This window comes from Medicago sativa, chromosome 4, assembly GCF_051527215.1.
Source record: "Medicago sativa cultivar Bolivia chromosome 4, Bolivia_mono, whole genome shotgun sequence".
NCBI classification, from domain to species: Eukaryota; Viridiplantae; Streptophyta; class Magnoliopsida; order Fabales; family Fabaceae; genus Medicago; species Medicago sativa.
In genome coordinates, this window is record NC_140752.1 from 99,702,228 (window position 1) to 99,722,598 (window position 20,371).

At 30.9% G+C, this 20,371-nt stretch overlaps 2 protein-coding genes across 2 annotated transcripts; one reads left to right on the forward strand and one right to left on the reverse strand.

Moving 5' to 3' along the window:
• Nucleotides 1-4,796: 4,796 nt before the first annotated feature.
• Nucleotides 4,797-7,799, reverse strand: LOC146934633 (pectinesterase-like). Its single transcript, XM_085706545.1, has 2 exons — nt 6,757-7,799; nt 4,797-5,894 (listed from the first exon to the last, which is right to left on the reverse strand). Exons 1-2 carry the CDS (start codon nt 7,703-7,705, stop codon nt 5,203-5,205), a joined length of 1,641 nt encoding a protein of 546 aa, XP_085562671.1. The 5' UTR covers nt 7,706-7,799; the 3' UTR covers nt 4,797-5,202.
• An 8,135-nt stretch (nt 7,800-15,934) lies between these two features.
• Nucleotides 15,935-19,357, forward strand: LOC146934634 (pectinesterase-like). The gene is made up of 2 exons (XM_085706546.1): nt 15,935-16,982; nt 18,400-19,357. The coding sequence occupies exons 1-2, from the start codon at nt 16,037-16,039 to the stop codon at nt 19,089-19,091; spliced, it is 1,638 nt and encodes a 545-aa protein (XP_085562672.1). The 5' UTR covers nt 15,935-16,036; the 3' UTR covers nt 19,092-19,357.
• The last annotated feature ends 1,014 nt before the right edge of the window (nt 19,358-20,371 follow it).

Below are 20,371 nucleotides of genomic sequence, written 5' to 3' on the forward strand. Positions count from 1 at the left end.
TGAGTTTATATAACTTAAATAAAGTAAGGTTGTCGATGAAATCTTATCGAGAGATACAACTATTAAAGTGAGATGGAATAATTAATGAATTGATATATGAGTGGCAACAACCCAATGAAACATGCAACATTCATAATTATTGCGGTAACTTTACTAGTTGCAATAAAAACAACTGGCAACAAAGTAAGTGTTTGTCATTAAATGGGGCGTGTTAAAAAATCACCAGTAACATGTTTCAACGACAACAATGACACAATATTTGTCAACTTATAAAGATCCAAATAGATAATCGCAAAACAACTATATCAACAAAATCAGAAGCAGAATGCCAATAATCATGCCTTGATATTTATAGTTTCCACGCTCATTCTCTCAACCACCATCATGGGTGTACATATAATATGCTTAATTTTGTGTGTAAGGGTAATTGCGCGTGTGCGTGCATGTGTGTGTGAGTGTGTATATTCATTATTTAATATTTTAAAATTAGGAGTTTTATTGCTGATGTGTAATATCCTAAAACTAAAAAATAGATGTGAGATAGTTATAAAAGTACTTTTTTGATAAAAAAAATACAAAAGCACTTTTTTTTTTTTTACAAATACAAAAGTACTTTTTGATGCATACATTTAATATTATCTCAATGTATAGATATTAAAAGGGGAGATGTTTTAGAAGTTACTAACTTAAAAATTAAGTGGTATCATGTTTATTTTAAGGAAAGTAAGTGGTATTATAACGATATACTCCTACTACGCAATAAAATTTATAAAAAGTTTTAGACACCACCTTTAAACTCCAGTTAAAACGGAGAAATGATATTTGTACAACCACTTTATTACAATTTTTTGACAACTTTCTCTCTCATACTCACATTATATTCTTATTCTCTCTCTTCCTTTTTTTTTCTCTATCTCTCTCTCTCTATTGTTTTGGACCAATGAGAGGAGAGAAAATAAAAGTTGTCATCAAAGTTGTCCCAAATGGTTGTACATATATCACTACTCGTTAAAACGTCCCTTGAGGAATTCTATATAGTTTACTACCTAGCAATCAATGATCATTTATTAGTCATATGAGTAAATTTATATGGCAAATTCTATGGTACATCCAAAAATTTGAGTGTATTGGTACACCAAATCATTAAATTAATAGTTAAATGTGTTATTTTTTTGAAGAGAAAATTTGTTTTCTATCACCTATAATTATAATAATTAAATCTTATTCATAAAAAACGTCGACGAAATAAAATAAAATTTTTCTGAATTTTTAGTACTCATAATAGAGAATTTTGATTATTTTTTACAATAAAATGTAAAAAAAATTAGTATGATTTTTATAAACAATGAAATGATGTTTTTTCTTATGAAATGATATACGAGTACCGGGACACTCGCAAAATAATTTTACTCCATTTCCAAATTTGTCTATATGCATGCTTAATTTTTAGTATTTTTAGGTCAAATTATTCACAATTTTTCAAGAGTAATAAAGAAAAATCAAAACAAAATGAAAAAAAATCTTTTGGTGTTGAAATAGTTTATCAATTGTCCCAATCACCTTGAAGGACATCCATGATTTGCGGGATCAGGTAACTCTTCCTTTTGGTTTTGTCCTTGGAGTTCTCTCGGTTCCTTAGGCTCCATTGTCCCCTACATAGACATCCATGATTTGCACTTGACTGTTAGAGATGTTCTCTCCACTAATGGTCCTCATACTAGGGACTTATACTCTCAACTCCCTCCATTGGCAGCTGATTTTATTAATACCATGAATTTCAAGTTTAATCCTTCCATTGAAGATGTTTTTATTTGGAGTTCCAACATAAATGGTGTCTACACTACCAAGTGTGCTTACAAGTGGTTGCTGGCCCGTACTAACATGGTAACTCATTCTAGCACTACCTCCCCTTGGTCTTGGATTTGGAGATTAAAACTTCCGGAAAAGCTTAAATTTCTTTATTGGTTGGCTTGTCACAACTCTGTTCCTACTCTTCTTTTGCTCAACCATAGAAATATTGCTCCATCGCCTCTTTGCTCCCATTGTGGCCTTGAAGATGAGACCTTTCTTCACTGTGTTCGTGATTGTAATTTCTCTCGTACCATTTGGCACCATGTCGGGTTCAATGATGTGAACTTCTTTGCAAATTTGAATGTTATTGATTGGTTGAAGGAAGGCTCTTCAGGCCATAACAATTTCCTCTTCTCCGCTACTGTTTGGTGGGCTTGGCGCCACCGTAATCTTATGTGTTTAAGTAACGAGAATTGGCCTCTTTGTCGCCTCTCTTATAACATTCATAGCATGGTGGATTCTTTCAAAATTTGTTTTGATTCTAATCCAAGAACTGTGTTAGATGACATTTTCATCAAGTGGAACAACGACAATCATCCTGGCATCATCCTTAATGTTGATGGTAGTTGTCTGGGCACCCCCTTGAGAGCTGGTTATGGTGGAGTCATTCGAAATGATGCAGGCTATTACTTATCAGGTTTTTCCGGTTTTATTCCTGACTCCTCTGACATCTTATATGCTGAGCTTTATGCTATCCATCAGGGCCTTATTTTGGCTAGAAGCCTAAACATTGATGATCTAGTCTGCTACACCGACTCTTTGCATTGTTTCAACCTCCTTAAAGGTCCCAACTCGAGTTTTCATGTCTACGCTGTCTTGATTCAAGATGTGAAAGATTTGTTGGAGCAAAATAATGTCAGTGTTTACCACACCCTTAGAGAAGGTAACCAATGTGCGGATTTCATGGCGAAACTTGGTGCCTCTTCAGATACTGAGCTGCTTTACCATCCTTCCCCACCGAATGATCTCTTGAATCTCCTTAGAGCGGACGCTACTGGGACTCTCTTTCCTAGAGAGTAGTCCTTTTTGGGTGGTCTTTTTTCTTTTTCTTTCCTGTTGCTCTTTTTTCTTTTATTCGCCTCTGTAACCAAAAAAAAGAAATAGTTTATCAATTAATGCTATTGAAAGTGAAGACAGCTATCTGAGATGATAGGTGGGTCAGTTTGTAAACCAAGCTTTCAAGTTCAAATTACGCTTATTAATTGCCTTCGTTTTCCTTTGTTTTCAATAACCATATGGTTAACTATCATACTAAATTAAACATAATTATCAGAAAAGGAGATGCATGCTAGTTACAACTTGCTGCAGGCGGCTGAGAAACAGTGACCAGAAATAGAAAAAACAATCCATAAAGAAAATGACATTTGACTAATTAATTAGCATGAGCTGTAGTTTCACATCAAATTAATCCAAATCAATTAGAGTCTTCTGACTTCTGTTTATTGGTTAATGTATCTATCACAAATTACAAATTAGAATGTTAACATCAACAAAATTAGGACCATTATCAATTAATTGTGTTTATATACCCAAATTAAACCATGTGTAGTTTTCTCACAAGTCATTAGTTAATCGTTAATCGTGTTAAGTAACTGTCAAGTACTAGATTAGAAAATGACACGTTTATTTTATTCTATGTAAACACATCCTTAAGTCTTACATGTGATGTGCTTATATCAATATAACCATTCATTATTCCATACAACTTTAAGGAATTCATAATTATCAAAAAAGCTAATGTTCAAAATTTTCTTTTAAAATAATTTTATCAGATGCTAATTAATTGAATATATGGTTTAACATAACAAAGAGGAGAGAAAGATAATATAATTATATAAGCATGACCATAATTTTTCACATAATAATTTCCCCCCTAAATACATATAGGAAGCTACAATATACATGCATGATGATGAAATTAAACCTTATTTAACCCTTCTCTTCATTTGTTCAATTGATTTCATCATATAAAAAAATTATTTACAAAATTATTACTCCTACTACTTGTGCCCCAAAATACTTCACGAGAATCTATGGGTCGGCAAAAGGACAAAGAGCATATCCTTTAATGGTAAATTTGTCGTTCAAGTATAAGACTTGACTTTAGCACACAAAGTGAGAAAGGGTATTCGTTGCATGCAAGTATATTTTAATATACTTCCTCCTGTCTCATTTATTTTTGTTAATACATTTAAATTAGGGAGAAATTCTAACTTGGACACAATCCTAAATTAATTTTATTTGGACACACACTCAAAAATGAAGAAAAAATAAAATAGAATGAATTTGAATGATGTGACTAAATAATTTTTCTTTAAATTTATTACATTTGTGTGTGTGTGACCAAATAAATTTGATTTGGGTCTGTGACCATGTAAGAATTGCTCTAAACTAAGATAAGATCAGTTGTGTTTTGCTTTAAATGAGAACCATCTTTTTTTTTTCTTTCCTTACACTGGAGATCTAAGCTAATCGAAGTAGTATTTTATTACACTAATCTCACCTCCTTTACTTAAGTGTTTCATGGGTTTTCAAAGGTTATTTTTTTAGTTTCCAAGTATTATGTTATTTTATCTATCTACTAAAACATAAAATACGCAAACACTCTTTTTTTTTTTTTACAAGTCTAATACTTGGTTAATCAATTTTTAAAATATAGTTAATTCAGTTGAGTGTACGGTTATCTAATTTATGACCAAAGATATGCTTAATTCGAATATATAATCAACCAGAATTTCAAAATTTCAACGTGATAAAATTAATAATATTCTAAACTTAATTAACCACAAATTTGTATGATTAATCAAAATGTATAGGAAAAATTGGGTGTCATGAAACATTTTTTAAGTCACTATATACTCTCTCCGGAGGGAGTATGTTGTTAAGAATTTCAACTGCTGCTTGGTCTTTTTCTAGACCTACATGTTAATTAGTGGGACCTATGGTGCAATATAAAAAGCATCCAATTATATGCGACTGCAAACAGAAAGACATTTTTACAATTGAGTAGTAATAATAAAAGAGGAAGAAGCTAATTAACACTATTTTTTCTTTACAACTTTATTGAAACTAAATGCAATATAGTAACGTCTTATTTTTATCTATCAATCTACGTATATTTGACCCTTTTGAGTAAAGGAAATGGACAGACAAAGTACAGCATCTTGTATAACTTTTGTACAAGGAAAAACCCAACAAAAACTACATGACAATAATTTCCCTATCTTTATAGACTTCAATTATCAACACCATATATGCTTTCACCAAAGTCATCATTTCAAGTCTTCTCCACTATACTATACATCATCTCATCTCATCTCACTTTCTTTGAATGAATCAATCACTCAATATTCACAAACCTGCATCAAACGGCACACCACTCCCTGAAATCCAAGAATCACCAGCCAAAAAATTACCAACAGAAAATTTAACAGCCTCAGAAGGATTAGTAATAACATGAAAACCAGGCCAATTAACTCTTCCACCAGTATTAGCACCACCACCAACATTCATATATTCACCATAATAAAGTGTACTCAATGCAAAACCACCCATCCATGGAGCCCAACCTTCTGAATTTATCAAACCATCAATATTACTTTTCATTACAACCGTTCTTGAATATTTCTGCCATGGTCTACCAAGATATGTTTTAACTGAATTCTGAACCGGTTTCAAATCATTTGCTGCGGTTATACGGCAGTTATGTATTACAATTCCTGTGTTTTCATTTGGATCTGTTCTTCCTTGTGCTGTTACGGTGTTCTGTTGGTTGCTCATTGGTTTTCTAACGAAGATGTTGCAGTTTTGAAGGACAGTAACTGCGTTGCCGAAGATGAAATCAATAGTTCCGTAGATGTTGCAGTCGCGGTGGAATTGGCGGTTGGCGTAAGCATATAAGGTGTCTTGGTAGCCTTTGAAGGCACAACGGTAGAAAACGGAGTGATCGGCGCCGGAACGGAGAGCTACTGCTTGGTGTTTTTGGGGTCCTGCCGTATTCTCAAAGGTCATGTCCTTAGCTATGAAACCATCTCCCATAACAGCTGCAATAATTATTTATTTCATAGTTAGAACTTTAGATTTAATTTATATACATAGTAAGTATAAGTCATAATTGTCAAATTAATTTGACTTTTAATTATGCGATTGATTATGACCAATGATGTACAAACAGTGTGAAACTTTTAGGCTTTTAGCAGTATAACTTTAACTAGTTTTTACTTGCAAACAGATAGTGCATGAAAATTTAAATTCAAGACTTTTTAACGTGTGTGTGTCTATATATACATAGACAAACAAAAAACAAAGTCAATGTCATAGATTAGATATTTTTACTTTTGATACCTTAGATGCCATAATTGGTGAGACTGATGTAAAAAGTGTATGTTGAGTAATATTAATATATGATATCTTGGCTATATTTCTGTTTTGAACATGTTTTTTTTTTTTTTTTTTTTTAAAAAATTGATCAAAAAGTTCCTTTTGTGAGAAAGTTTGTTAATAACAAACCATGAGTTGCTAAGTAACGTTTGAGAAATAAAGGATATTTCAAATTTTTGTACATTTTTAATAAGAATTTTTTTTTGTACTTTATTGCTAATAAATCTTTGATTGATAGCAATATGACAAGAAGTTTGTCAATATATTACGTGATTAATCCGTAACACAGTTTGTACAAAACTAAGTACTGCATGTCCCTATCTTAATGGGGCAAAAGTGATATAATAAAAGTGTTTTTTATATTACTATTGTTACTATAATTGTTACTATTCCATTGATCATATATATATATTTTTTTTGTTGCCATGCATATAGAAACAATAAAAAAATATTGTTACACATAATATTTCATACTATAGAGCTACATGAATAGATATTGGTTGATTAATGGTTGTTAGAACTTACCGAAAGTAGCTGAACGAAATGTGGTAGAACCATCTATAGCATTTTGATTACCAGTGACAATAGTAGAATCCATTCCATCTCCAAATATCATTAAATTTGTCACTGTCCTTTTGATATCAACATTCTCTTTATAAACACCTGCTTTCAGATGAATAACAACTCTCCCTTTTCCACTAAGCTTAGCAGCTGCATCCACACCCTCAGATATTGTCTTATAGTTCCCACTTCCATCTTGTGCAACCACGATATCAGCACTTGGTCCTGTCCCTGACCCCGGTGTTGCCTGAAGAAGCTTTCTATCTGACCCTGAAAGCCAATATGGAAATTTATTATCTGATAACAACCTTCTCCCTCCATTTTGTTTAGTACTTGATGATGTAGATGCGGATGATGGTGATGAAGTTAGAGTGCTGCTAATGGACAAAGAATTACTAAGCAATTTAGTGAAGTTGCTTAACATGGATGGGAAGTAGTTTAAGTGAGAGGGAAGGTTGAAATCAATGAAACCATTTTGACAAGTTTGATGATTGGTAATGGAAGTACTTTGCCAAGTTAATTTGTCATTTAGGTTGTTTGAGTTTATTGAGCGTTTGAGTTGATATATTGTATCCTCATAAAGCTCTAAACAATCTTCCCATGCTGATTTGGCATGCTTGTCTTTGAAATTATTTAATTCCATGGTTGATACAAGTTTGTGTGCTTCAATGGCTTGGTCCAAGGTAACCTTAAGTGCAATATCATGGAAGGAAGAAGAAGATGATGAAGAAGAATCTAGGGTTGATAGTTTATTTGTGGTGGTTCCAATATAATGGTTGCACACATGAGGGTATGGAGTTTGATTGCATGACAATTCTTTGCCATGCACAAACAAGAGAGTGAAAAGTAGAAAGTATGCAATGCAAGAGTTGAATATGAGTTTATCCATATTAGAAAATGAAATAGTGTGCATGTTGTGCAGCAAATGTTTTTCTATAATAATAAATGGGAAGAGCTAGGTGTATAGGAATGAATACGAGAGGACTTGCTTAGAAATGTTTGCTTATGAAATTAAGTGCAAGGGAATGGTGCTATATATAGATCAAGAGATTTGGCTTTGGCGGGCCATAAAGGTATACTAATTTGTGGGTGTAAGTTTAGGATGAAGAAATGGTCATATTGTATTGTATGGAAGGTTTGATTTACTAACATTTCACAAAGTTCTTGGTCGTGTTATGTGATGGGCCATGCAGGAAGTTTACGTGAAATATACGAGGCAAATTTTCATGGCATACCAAAAAATTTAAGAATACTTGTAAATCAAATTCTTTTTTTTTTTTTGTATTTTTTTTTTAGCTTTTTTTACCCACATCAAAGACCTTCCAACACTTTAATGCACTTACTTAGGTTACAAATTTGCGTTACAAAGCTCGGCTTGTACATCAAATTCTTAAATTAATAACTAAATAAGTTGTTTTTTTATGAGTGTATTGCGGAAGATCTTGATAAGCTTTTTATTTATGTCTACAATATTTGTTTGCCTCAAAAAAAATGTACAATATTGTTACCGTTTACATATATTTATTGATCAAATTAAAAGGAATTATATTTGTATTGTTTTTTTTTTAAGGAATTTGTATTGTTTTTTGTTTAACTGCAAAATACTGTATTAGTTTTGTAGATTTGTTTTTACGATAGTTTTATAGAGCAAATTTAGTTGAAGCGGTCATGCTAAGCCATCAATTTTTGTAACTTAATTAGTGCGTCTTATGATTTTTCTGCCACATAAAATGTTCTTTTTCATTCATTGAGAATTTCTTGCCACGTAAGGTTTCAAAAAGGTAGGAAGAGATCGTACGTATAATTTCCTCCACTAATAATCTTCTCTCACAAAATGGACAATTATTTATTCCAAACTAGCAATGATGCATGCCAATATTATTGTTAATTAGAAACTTTTCAATCGAGCTTTGTAACTTCTCAATTTACTCTTCTCTATTTCCCTAAACCTTGGTTTTGTTCCTCGGAAATCTAGGTATATGTTTTCATTTTTTATCACTAAATGGCCCTTTCATCTCTGATTGATATAGTTTTAACGAAAATTTCTTTGTCCCTGAGACCTTCTATAAAATTCTACAAGTATTTATTACACTTTTTCAAATATAATCCTTGTACACATACCGTCAATTCATCTTGAAATGTATAAAATTAACATTAATAAATGGACAAAATTATTACGCAAACACTTTTTTTTTTCTTCATGTCAGTGATTTTTGTTAAAAATTCTTTTAAGAAGAGGCTCATGGAGTAAGAGTTAAAAGTCGTACCACGTTGTTCTTTTAAATTTCCGGTTTTTATACTTTATAGTATTTGAAATATTTCTTCTCTCTGAAATAAATAGTCAAGAATATTTTAGAATAATCATTGAATAGAGGCCACCAAACAATCGAAAAGAAAACAAAGAAACACCAAGTGATCATGCACTACTAATTAATTAGTCCTCCTAACCGCACATAACTCGTGAAGCTTAGGTGACAAGTCACATAGAGCTACATGTTTATGGTCTTATGGACACTCTACATACGCACACATACACACTCCTAATTTCAGATATGGTTGTTGGTGTACTTGTTCATGTTCATGTGTAATTGTGTATATGTGTATATACATCTGTTATAAGACCTATGAAACCACGTGTCCCTCAAGGGTTTTGTTCTTATCAAAATCTCTTTTTAAAGTATAAAATAATTAAATTATAATGGTCGCTAAACAAATTTTTGTCATTTTTTTAGTCATTAAACAAATTATTGAACCATTTTTATACTTTATTGATTGATAATTTGGTTACTAAAAAATATTTCTAATATAATCAACATTTTTTAAATAGTTTAGTGTGACTATAATCAGACCATGTCTTAACACTTTCACAAGTTTGTCCGTTTCGAGTGTCATCCGTTTAATATGAATTTATAATTAATTTTTTTTAGGAGAAGTAGTTCATTATCATCATACAAGTTAGCATTACTCTTATAATTATAATTAAAGGGTCCCATAATTAAAATGCTCATAGTCTTGGTCATAGGATAAAGACTACTCCAACTACCATGGAAAAAGGGAGAATGAAAAGTTGTGAATGGCAGACTTCCCCGCCAATGAGCTTAGGAGAAACCTTAACCACATATTTTATTTTATATATTTGTTGACTTGATCCAAAATAGATGGAATAGTAAACTAGTTTTTATTTTTTTTATTTTTTTTATTTTTAAACATTTAAAATTTACGGTCTCCCTCTATCTTTCACTTCCCTCAAGGTGTTCTATAACTTGTGATGAGCTATGAATAAGAAGTTTTTGATGTTTATAACTATTTGAGCATAATATTCAGACACACTCACATATTTGAAAATGATAAAATTAGAAAAAGAGTAAAATGATTAAAAAAAATGTATTTTGATGTGTATGTGTTTGAACATTATGCACAAATTATTGTGATTATACAAGTATTTTCAACAATGAAAATACAATAGTGAAATCTTTTGACGAAGAATTTTGTAACTCAAATCATTACCATTCTTTATTAGATGTGTCTCACCGATAATTAAAATTCGTTATATTTTTATCAAAACTTATTTATTTTAAAACAGTTTATTAAATAGGACCTCCATGAAAGTAAAGAATAATTTTTTTTGGTACAAAAAAGGTTGATTCGGTTGTTTTTTTTTTAAGAAGTCAAACTAACTAATTGAAATTAACATTAAGAAGAATCAAAATTGAGACCATGCATAAGAGAATCAAATTTCACTTAGATGACATTGGTGACATTAATGCATTTTAGATGAAAGAGAGTGGTGAATAAATACTTAAAATAAATTATTTAGATAAGAGATAATGATTGATTAAAAGAGATATGAACAATGTCACCATCATCACCAAAAACTATATCATCTAAATATTATCCAAGAGATGTACAATCCAAAATCTCAAGTTAACACCAAAGCCAAGACAAGTGGGTTGAAAAGTAAAGTGCTCCTTACATGAAATTTTAAGGAGTAATGATATTTTGACATCCATTTGATGACAACTTTGTTGATAACCTTGTTTTTCTCATTTCTTATTGGTCAAAAACAACGGAGAGAGAAAAAGGAAGAGAGAGGATAACAACATCATGTGAGTATGAGAGAGAAAGTTGTCTAAAAGTTGTCAAAAAGTGGTTGTCAAAATATCATTTCTCAACTTTAAGCATGCACTTTTCATAAAGTGGAAAACAAAACAAATTTGTTATGCATTCTCAACCATTCAATTTTAAATATTACATCATTTTAGTTAATTCATGCTTACCTAAGCTAGCGAAGCTCTTAGACAAAGACAATGATATTTTTATTTTTATTTTTATTTTTGTAGTTGTAATAAGCAACAATGTTTTACCTTAAATTATTTTGAAATTAAAGGAAAGGGGCCGCATTAGCGGTTCAAATGAAAAAAGTAAAGTATGATTAAGACTTGTTAACAAAATTTATGCATGACTTCATATATGCTAAATCATCATTTGTCATCATAATCCAAGCTTCCATACATAACCCTTTGTCGATATATGTCTCCTCTCGTTTTCTATAGTTTTGGTGCTACTCGTCTAGTATGTTTCTAAACATAATATTCTGTCATGAATAGAGCACTTTATAGACCCAAGGTAATTGCTTTGCGAAGAAAAAATATATATTTAGATGGTGTACTGGATTAGGATCGTAAGGGATTTTAAAACACTTTTTTTATTCCTAAAAAAAAACTTTTTTTGATATTCTTTGTATTATTTAATTAAAACTTTTATAGATATAAATAATAATATTAGTAGTATACAATTAAAATTAACAAGATTTTTTTTAAAAAGACCATAAAATTCGGTAGTATTTCAACTTAGATTTTTTACAATTTTAAAAAAAAGTTTTTTGGTATTTAAAAATTTACAAATATTGATGGATTGTTTAATGAGTGAATAACAAATCACACTCCCTGAAATTGTCCTTCACTCAAATATGCCACCTAAAATTAGTGAAATGACAAAAGAAAATACTGAAATTGTTAAGCGTCTTTCATTTTAGTCCCTCTATTAGTTTTCATTGTTTAAGGGTATGACGTGGTCGTTAACTGTCAATTTGATACCATCATATATTTTGAAGGTAATGTCACACAACAAGGGGCATTTGTATATTTTTTGAAAAAAAAAATTGCTTGATTACATTTTTTCGACGTTACCAACCTTGAAATAAGAAACTTTCACACCTCAAATTTAACACTTATGTGCAAATTGCAGCTTGAAGTTTATGAAGGTAGAAGAGGGACCAGCAGAGGCCACAATCCCCCCAATTATTATTTTTATGTTAGTATCCTATTTTTTTTAGTCAATATGTTGAGTATCCTATTTACTTTTTGTGAACTTTATGAAATATTTTATACTTGGTCTTTTTTACTCAACATATTGAGTCTTAAGCACTTAATTTTTTTTTTTTTCTGAATAAAAGGTGCCAAATGTTCAAAGCAAATTAGAAACGTTTAGAAAAATAAATACAAGCTTAATCCCCCATGATAGACAAAGACATGAAATTCAAAACTAAATTAAACATCTTCAAATGAACATACGTACTAAACCATACTTGACATGGCAACCACTTGATTAAATTACCAAAAAATATGTGGACAACAAAAACCATGCAATATACACATAACACCTTAACTTGAGACAAAAAGATGATGAAAAACATGTAAGACACTAACACCATCTTCAATCTTTTTTTTTTTTGAGAGATCCATCTTCAATCATTTTAATGACGGAGAAAATCCCTTTATGTAATACTCCCTCTGGTCCTATTTATAAGAGAAAGTTGGGTCAACAAAAGTTGATGTATCTTGTTAAAAATTCAGTCCAGATACATCAACTTTTGTTGACCCAACTTTTTCTTATAAATAGGACTGGAGGGAGTAATAACTTAATGAAATTCATATATGGCGAAGAAAATACCATGTTAATTAAATGCCCTGTAAAAGCCTTTAAACAAAGAAAAATATACAACAAGCATGCAAGTTAATTTATAATTAAAAATTTTAGTTCTTTTTATAATTAATAACTTCAAACACAAACATATACACCCTCCGGTCACTAATATAAGCAAAAATCTACATTTTAGATTCATTCATTTAATGATGTATGTGGTCTATAATAAAGACTATATACATCATTAAATGAATGAATCTAAAATATAGATTTTTGCTTATAATAGTGACCGGAGGGTGTATTATAAATTAGGGTATCACTTGTGCTCTTAGAGTACATATTAAAGATTTTATAAATGGTTAATATTTATTACAAAACATTAATTTTGAATCTCTAAAAAAAAATTGACACAATTTCCTAAACAAAATTTCTACTTTTAATTCATTAACATGTGTCTTAAGGACACAAGTTAACATTATAAGCGCTTATTACTTGTTTGGTATTACCGAAATTGACCAAGTCAATTATTATTTTATAAAATAAAACATGTGGACAAAGTTACATTCACTCCTAAGCTTATTGGCGGGGAAGTCTGCCACTTTAATCAGTTCACTTTTTTTTTTTTTTTGAAGGATAATCTGTTCACTTTTCATTATCCCTTTTCCCATGGTAGATGGAGTCGTCTTTGTCCATGACTAAGACTATATAACATTTTTATTAAATTTATAATGATAATATAATAATTATAATGAACTACATGATTATCATCATATTAAACGAGTGACTAAGAAGAAAAACAAATTAAAATGCATATAAATATTTTGATAACTAATTTATGAGATATATTCCTTAAAAAAAAAAACTAATTTATGAGATATATGTATAGGAAATTGTGGACAATCGATAGACACGTCTGAAATATTATTTTATACATATTCATATGATAATTTTAAAAAAAGTTTGTATACATATTCATATAATAATTTAAAAAAAAGTTTGATAAGAACAAACCCTTTGAGGGAGAGGGACACGTTTCATTTCATAGGTATTATACCAGATGAACAAGTACACTACACATGTACATACATACAACCATATCTTAAATTTCCTTATTGAGGGTGAGGTGTGCGTATGTGTTGCTCTATAGTGTGTCCAAAACCATGTAGCTATGTGTTGGTCACCTAATATAATCACTTTGTTATGGTTTTGGTTTAGATGAAAAAAAGGAAAATGGTATCACAATCAAAACCCTAAAGCTTCACAAGTCATATCGTGTGTTTTTGGAGAGCTAAATGTATGGCTGGGCTACAAAGTGAAGCTATATATGGTGTAGCCGATTAATTATTGCATGATCACTTTGGTCTTTCTTTTTTCTATCTCATAACAACTTTAGTAAATACATGTTCCCCCCTATTTTTCATTTATTTGCAACAAAAAAAAAATATAGACAAATTACTATATTGGAATTGACATCTACCTAGATTTCGCAATGAACATTACATTACATATAAAGAGCTAATTACCAAGGTTTAGGGAATATAGGTGGGTAAATTTGGAAGTTAGAAAGCTCGATTGAGAGTTCCTAACAAGATTCCCATAATATAGCTTAGTTTGAAACAAATTAAATCTTATCCATTTTGAGAGAGAAGATTAGTGGAACAAATTATACGCACGATCAAAATCAACAAGAGTGGGAGCCAACGTTTGTATGATAGCATTATGCCATTATCCAATTGTTATTAATTAATTAGTCGATTAATGTCTTTAAAAGCCATTATTATTTTTTTATTTTTCTTGACAAATGCATAGGCCATCATTAAAATTGTTTTATTGCATTTGCATCCGTCACTTTCTTCTCACCTTTTGAAACCTTATGTGGCACGAAATTCTCAAAAAAGAAAAAGTACATTTTACGTGGCAAAATAATCATGATACGCTCTAAGTTGCAAAATTTCGTGGCTTAGCTTGATCGCTTCAACTAAATTTGTTCTAGAAATATATCGTTCAACAAGAAAATTGTAGAAAACCATACTAATATTATGCTGTTAATATATTTTTTATACGAATATAACTTAGTATAGATTCTTTTTCTATAATCTGATTAATTTTAATTGGCCGATTAAATATATGAAAATGTTAACAAGTAATCAAAAACAATATAATTGTTGTGTTATTGTCCCCGTAGCTCACTTGGTAAGAGATAATGTATATTTTATGGAGGGGCCGGGGTTCGAACCCCGGACACCCCACTTATTCACCTTTAAGGTGGATTTCTCTAGCCGCTAGGCTACTTGACAAAAAAATGTCATGTTATTGTCATGTTATTAAATTTTTTTACTTTAAGGTGGATTTCTCTAGCCGCTAGGCTACTTGACAAAAAAATGTCATGTTATTGTCATGTTATTAAATTTTTTTAGGTGGTGTTTTAGGTGGTGGCCGGGGTTTGAACCCCGGACCTTGCATATTTTATGCATTGTCCATACCAACTGAGCTAAGCTCACGAGGACAACCTTTCAAATGTTTTAAAAATACAATATTTTTTTTATTTTTAATATAAGATATTTGAAGAGTTTTAAATTTTCTCTCTAGTTTTCCTCTCTATTACTAGTTTTAAAGTGGACCAAGTAATCGTGCTCGTTGAATAATAAGTCCCATTAAAGAACAAATTATTTATGAGAATTTGAGTTTAATTTATGTGTCAATAATTATTGGTCAGATTTTATTTACCTTTCAACTGAACTTTAAATTATCGACGCCCTCTTCTATGAACCAAGGGTTAACATAAAATAAATTTTAATTAAAGTGTATGTTAAATAATTAGACCCACCAAATATCATATTATTACATTTATATTCACAAAATTTTGATAATAAAAATGGAAAGGATAAAAAATAGAGAGACCATTGACTCCCACGCTTAGGACAATTGTTAGGGTAACTCATAAATACATGTAAGTAAACGCCAATTACATTGTAGACGTAAAAGAAAACAAAGCAATATTGCAGTATATTGCACGTAAACTTCGTGCATGGCTCATCAATTTACACGACCAATAACTCTGGGAAATGTTAGTAAATCAAACCTTACATATAATATAATATGACTATTTCCTCACTAGGCTTCAATAATCTACACCCACATATTAGTATACCTTCATGGCCAACCAAAGCCAAATCTCTTAACCTATATATACCTCCATTCCTTTGCACTTAATTTCATTCATGAACAAATATACTCCAAAGCAAATCCTCTCTAATTAATTCCAATACACCTAGCACTAGCTCCCGTATAATATTATAGAAAAACATTTTGATACACCATGCACACTATTGCATTTTCTAACATGTATAAACTCATATTCAACTATTGCATTGCATACTTTCTTCTTTTTTCTCTCTTGTTTGTGCATGGCAAAGAATTGTCATGCAATCAAACTCCATACCCTCATGTGTGCAACCATTATATTGGAACCACCACAAATAAACTATCAACCCTAGATTCTTCTTCATCATCTTCTTCTTCCTTCCATGATATTGCACTTAAGGTTACCTTGGACCAAGCCATTGAAGCACACAAACTTGTTTCAACCATGGAATTAAATAATTTCAAAGACAAGCGTGCCAAATCAGCATGGGAAGATTGTTTAGAGCTTTATGAGGATACAATTTATCAACTCAAACGCTCAATAAACACAAACAACCTAAATGACAAATTAACTTGGCAAAGTGCTTCCATTACCAATCATCAAACTTGCCAAAATGGTTTCATTGATTTCAACCTTCCTTCTCACTTAAACTACTTCCCATCCATGTTAAGCAACTTCACTAAATTGCTTAGCAATTCTTTGTCCATTATCAATACTCTAACTTCATCGCCATCATCTTCATCCACATCATCAAGTACTAAACAAAATGGAGGGAGAAGGTTGTTATCAGATAAATTTCCATACTGGCTTTCAAGGTCAGATAGAAAGCTTCTTCAGGCAACACCGGGGTCAGGGGCAGGACCAAGTGCTGATATCGTGGTTGCACAAGATGGAAGTGGGAACTATAAGACAATATCTGAGGGTGTGGATGCAGCTGCTAAGCTTAGTGGAAAAGGGAGAGTTGTTATTCATCTGAAAGCAGGTGTTTATAAAGAGAATGTTGATATCAAAAGGACAGTGACAAATTTAATGATATTTGGAGATGGAATGGATTCTACTATTGTCACGGGTAATCAAAATGCTATAGATGGTTCTACTACATTTCGTTCAGCAACTTTTGGTAAGTTCTTCAATAGTTAATTACTCATTCATATAGATTATTGTGTGAGAATATAGGTCAAATGCATCTAAAGGTCCTTTAAGTTTTTCGTTTTTCCTAAAGTGGTCCTTTTAAGTTTCAAAAGTCTCAAACAAGTCCTTTTAGTTTTTGAATCGTTTCAAACAAGTCCTATTGTAGATAGCATAGTTGGTAATTGCTTCCTTGAACTCATCTTTGGTACCAAATCTGGCTTCTAACACCCACTTAAAATTAGTCATCTTTTTAGGTATGGCAAATGGTGGATAATGCTCTTTGTTGCTATCATCTGAATCATCTCCATTATCCTCTAAAATGACTTGTTTGAAACGATTCAAAAACTAAAAGGACTTGTTTGGGACTTTTGAAACTTAAAAATCACTTTGGAAAAAACGAAAAATTTAAAGGACCTTTAGATTCATTTGATCGAGAATATATTATGATTGTTTGCTATTATGATGACTTGTTTGAAACGATTCAAAAACTAAAAGGACTTGTTTGGGACTTTTGAAACTTAAAAATCACTTTGGAAAAAACGAAAAATTTAAAGGACCTTTAGATTCATTTGATCGAGAATATATTATGATTGTTTGCTATTATGCATGGGATAAATCATATGTGGAATAGTAACAATGATAGTAATATAAAAACACTTTGAATTAACTGAACACTATAAATATTCATTTTGGCCCCATTGGGATTAGGATAGAGACATATGCAGTACTTACTTTTGTACAAATTGTGTTACGTACGGATCATACATCACTTCTTTTTTTGATAAGCATATAGCTCATATAATATTATATTGAGAAAATTGTCGTTTTGCTATCAAAGAATAGGATAATTAACAAATAGGATAATTAACAAAAAAGTACAAAGACGATAATATTTTCAAAATAATCTCTTTTTTAATTACTTACTTTCTCACAAAAGGTACTTTTTGTTATATTTTTTTTTTAGACTTGTTAATTAAAACATGTTCAAACGCATATTCAAAAAAAAAAAAAAAATTAGCTAAGATATGATCATGTCAATTATAAAACTCTAATAACTTTAATTTTTCTTTCAAAAAAAAAAAAACTCTAATTTCTATAACCGTGTAATCACAGCAATAATATATCAATATTACTCAACATACACTTTTTACAGCAGTCTCACAAAACATGGTATCTATCTATGATGTTCTTACTTTATATCATGCGAAGAAAATATCTTATCCATATGTAACGATAACTTTTCTAACAAAATACAATGCATTGTAATTGCAAATTTCTTTCACAGTAAATTAGAGTCGATCATTTGTATGACTTTAAAAGTAATTAATGATAAAAGTCTTACTAATTAACTAGATGTATATAAATTAAATCCAAAGTTCTAACTATGAAATAAATAATAACTGCAGCTGTCATGGGAGATGGTTTCATAGCTAAGGACATGACCTTTGAGAATACGGCAGGACCCCAAAAACACCAAGCAGTAGCTCTCCGTTCCGGCGCCGATCACTCCGTTTTCTACCGTTGTGCCTTCAAAGGCTACCAAGACACCTTATATGCTTACGCCAACCGCCAATTCTACCGCGACTGCAACATCTACGGAACTATTGATTTCATCTTCGGCAACGCAGTTACTGTCCTTCAAAACTGCAACATCTTCGTTAGAAAACCAATGAGCAACCAACAGAACACCGTAACAGCACAAGGAAGAACAGATCCAAATGAAAACACAGGAATTGTAATACATAACTGCCGTATAACCGCAGCAAATGATTTGAAACCGGTTCAGAATTCAGTTAAAACATATCTTGGTAGACCATGGCAGAAATATTCAAGAACGGTTGTAATGAAAAGTAATATTGATGGTTTGATAAATTCAGAAGGTTGGGCTCCATGGATGGGTGGTTTTGCATTGAGTACACTTTATTATGGTGAATATATGAATGTTGGTGGTGGTGCTAATACTGGTGGAAGAGTTAATTGGCCTGGTTTTCATGTTATTACTAATCCTTCTGAGGCTGTTAAATTTTCTGTTGGTAATTTTTTGGCTGGTGATTCTTGGATTTCAGGGAGTGGTGTGCCGTTTGATGCAGGTTTGTGAATATTGAGTGATTGATTCATTCAAAGAAAGTGAGATGAGATGAGATGATGTATAGTATAGTGGAGAAGACTTGAAATGATGACTTTGGTGAAAGCATATGGTGTTGATAATTGAAGTCTATAAAGATAGGGAAATTATTGTCATGTAGTTTTTGTTGGGTTTTTCCTTGTAAAAAAGTTATACAAGATGCTGTACTTTGTCTGTCCATTTCCTTTACTCCAAAGGGTCAACTATACAGAGATTGATTGATAAAAATAAGAAGTTACTATCTCCGTCCCGGAATAACTGATTCATTTTCTAAAAAAAAATGTCCCAAAATAACTGATCCACTTCTATTTTCAATACAACTTTCATCATTCTCAATACAATATAACACTAAATAATACTACTTTTATCATTCCCAATACAATATATTCCACTTTCTCCTTTATTTATACATTTTTCTTAATATGTGTGAAAAACAAAATTGTGTCAATTAAATTGGGACGGAGGTAGTATATAACAAATAAAGTTGTAAAGAAAAAATAGTGTTAATTAGCTTCTTCCTCTTTTATTACTACTTAATTGTAAAAATGTCTTTGTGTTTCCTTATTACTACTTAATTGTAAAAATGTCTTTGTGTTTCCACTTATATATATAATTGGATGCTTTTTATATTGCACTATAGGTCCCACTAATTAGGCAAATTCTATGGTACACCCAAATATTTGAGTGTACCGGTACACCAAATTGTTAAATTATTGAAGTGATATATAAGGATAGGGAATTTTTTTTTTTTTTTTGAAAGAGGGATAGGGAAATTATTGTCATGTAGTTTTTGTGGGGTTTTTCCTTGTACAAATGTTACATAAGATGTTGTACTTTGTCTATGAAGATAGGGAAATTATTGAGGTCAACCGTAGATAAATAGATAGATAAAAATAAGTTATTATTACTATGTTTAGTTTCAATAAAATTGTAAAGAAAAAATAGTGTTAGTTAGTTTCTTCCTCTTTTATTACTCCCTCCGTTTCAAAATGAGTGTCGCTTTAGCTAAAAAAAAATGTTTCAAAATGAATGTCGCTTTATATTTCCAATACAACTTTAATTTTTTTCTTCCAACTTTACCCTCTTCAACTTTTCTGTCACAATTTTCAATACAACTTTAAGTTTGTCTTTTTCTTATAAAGTAAGGGCAGTTTAGTAAAAGTGTTATGTCTAATGATTATTTCATTTCATTCCTTAATCTGTGTGCAATGGGCTAAAGCGACACTCATTTTGAAACGGAGGGAGTACTACTT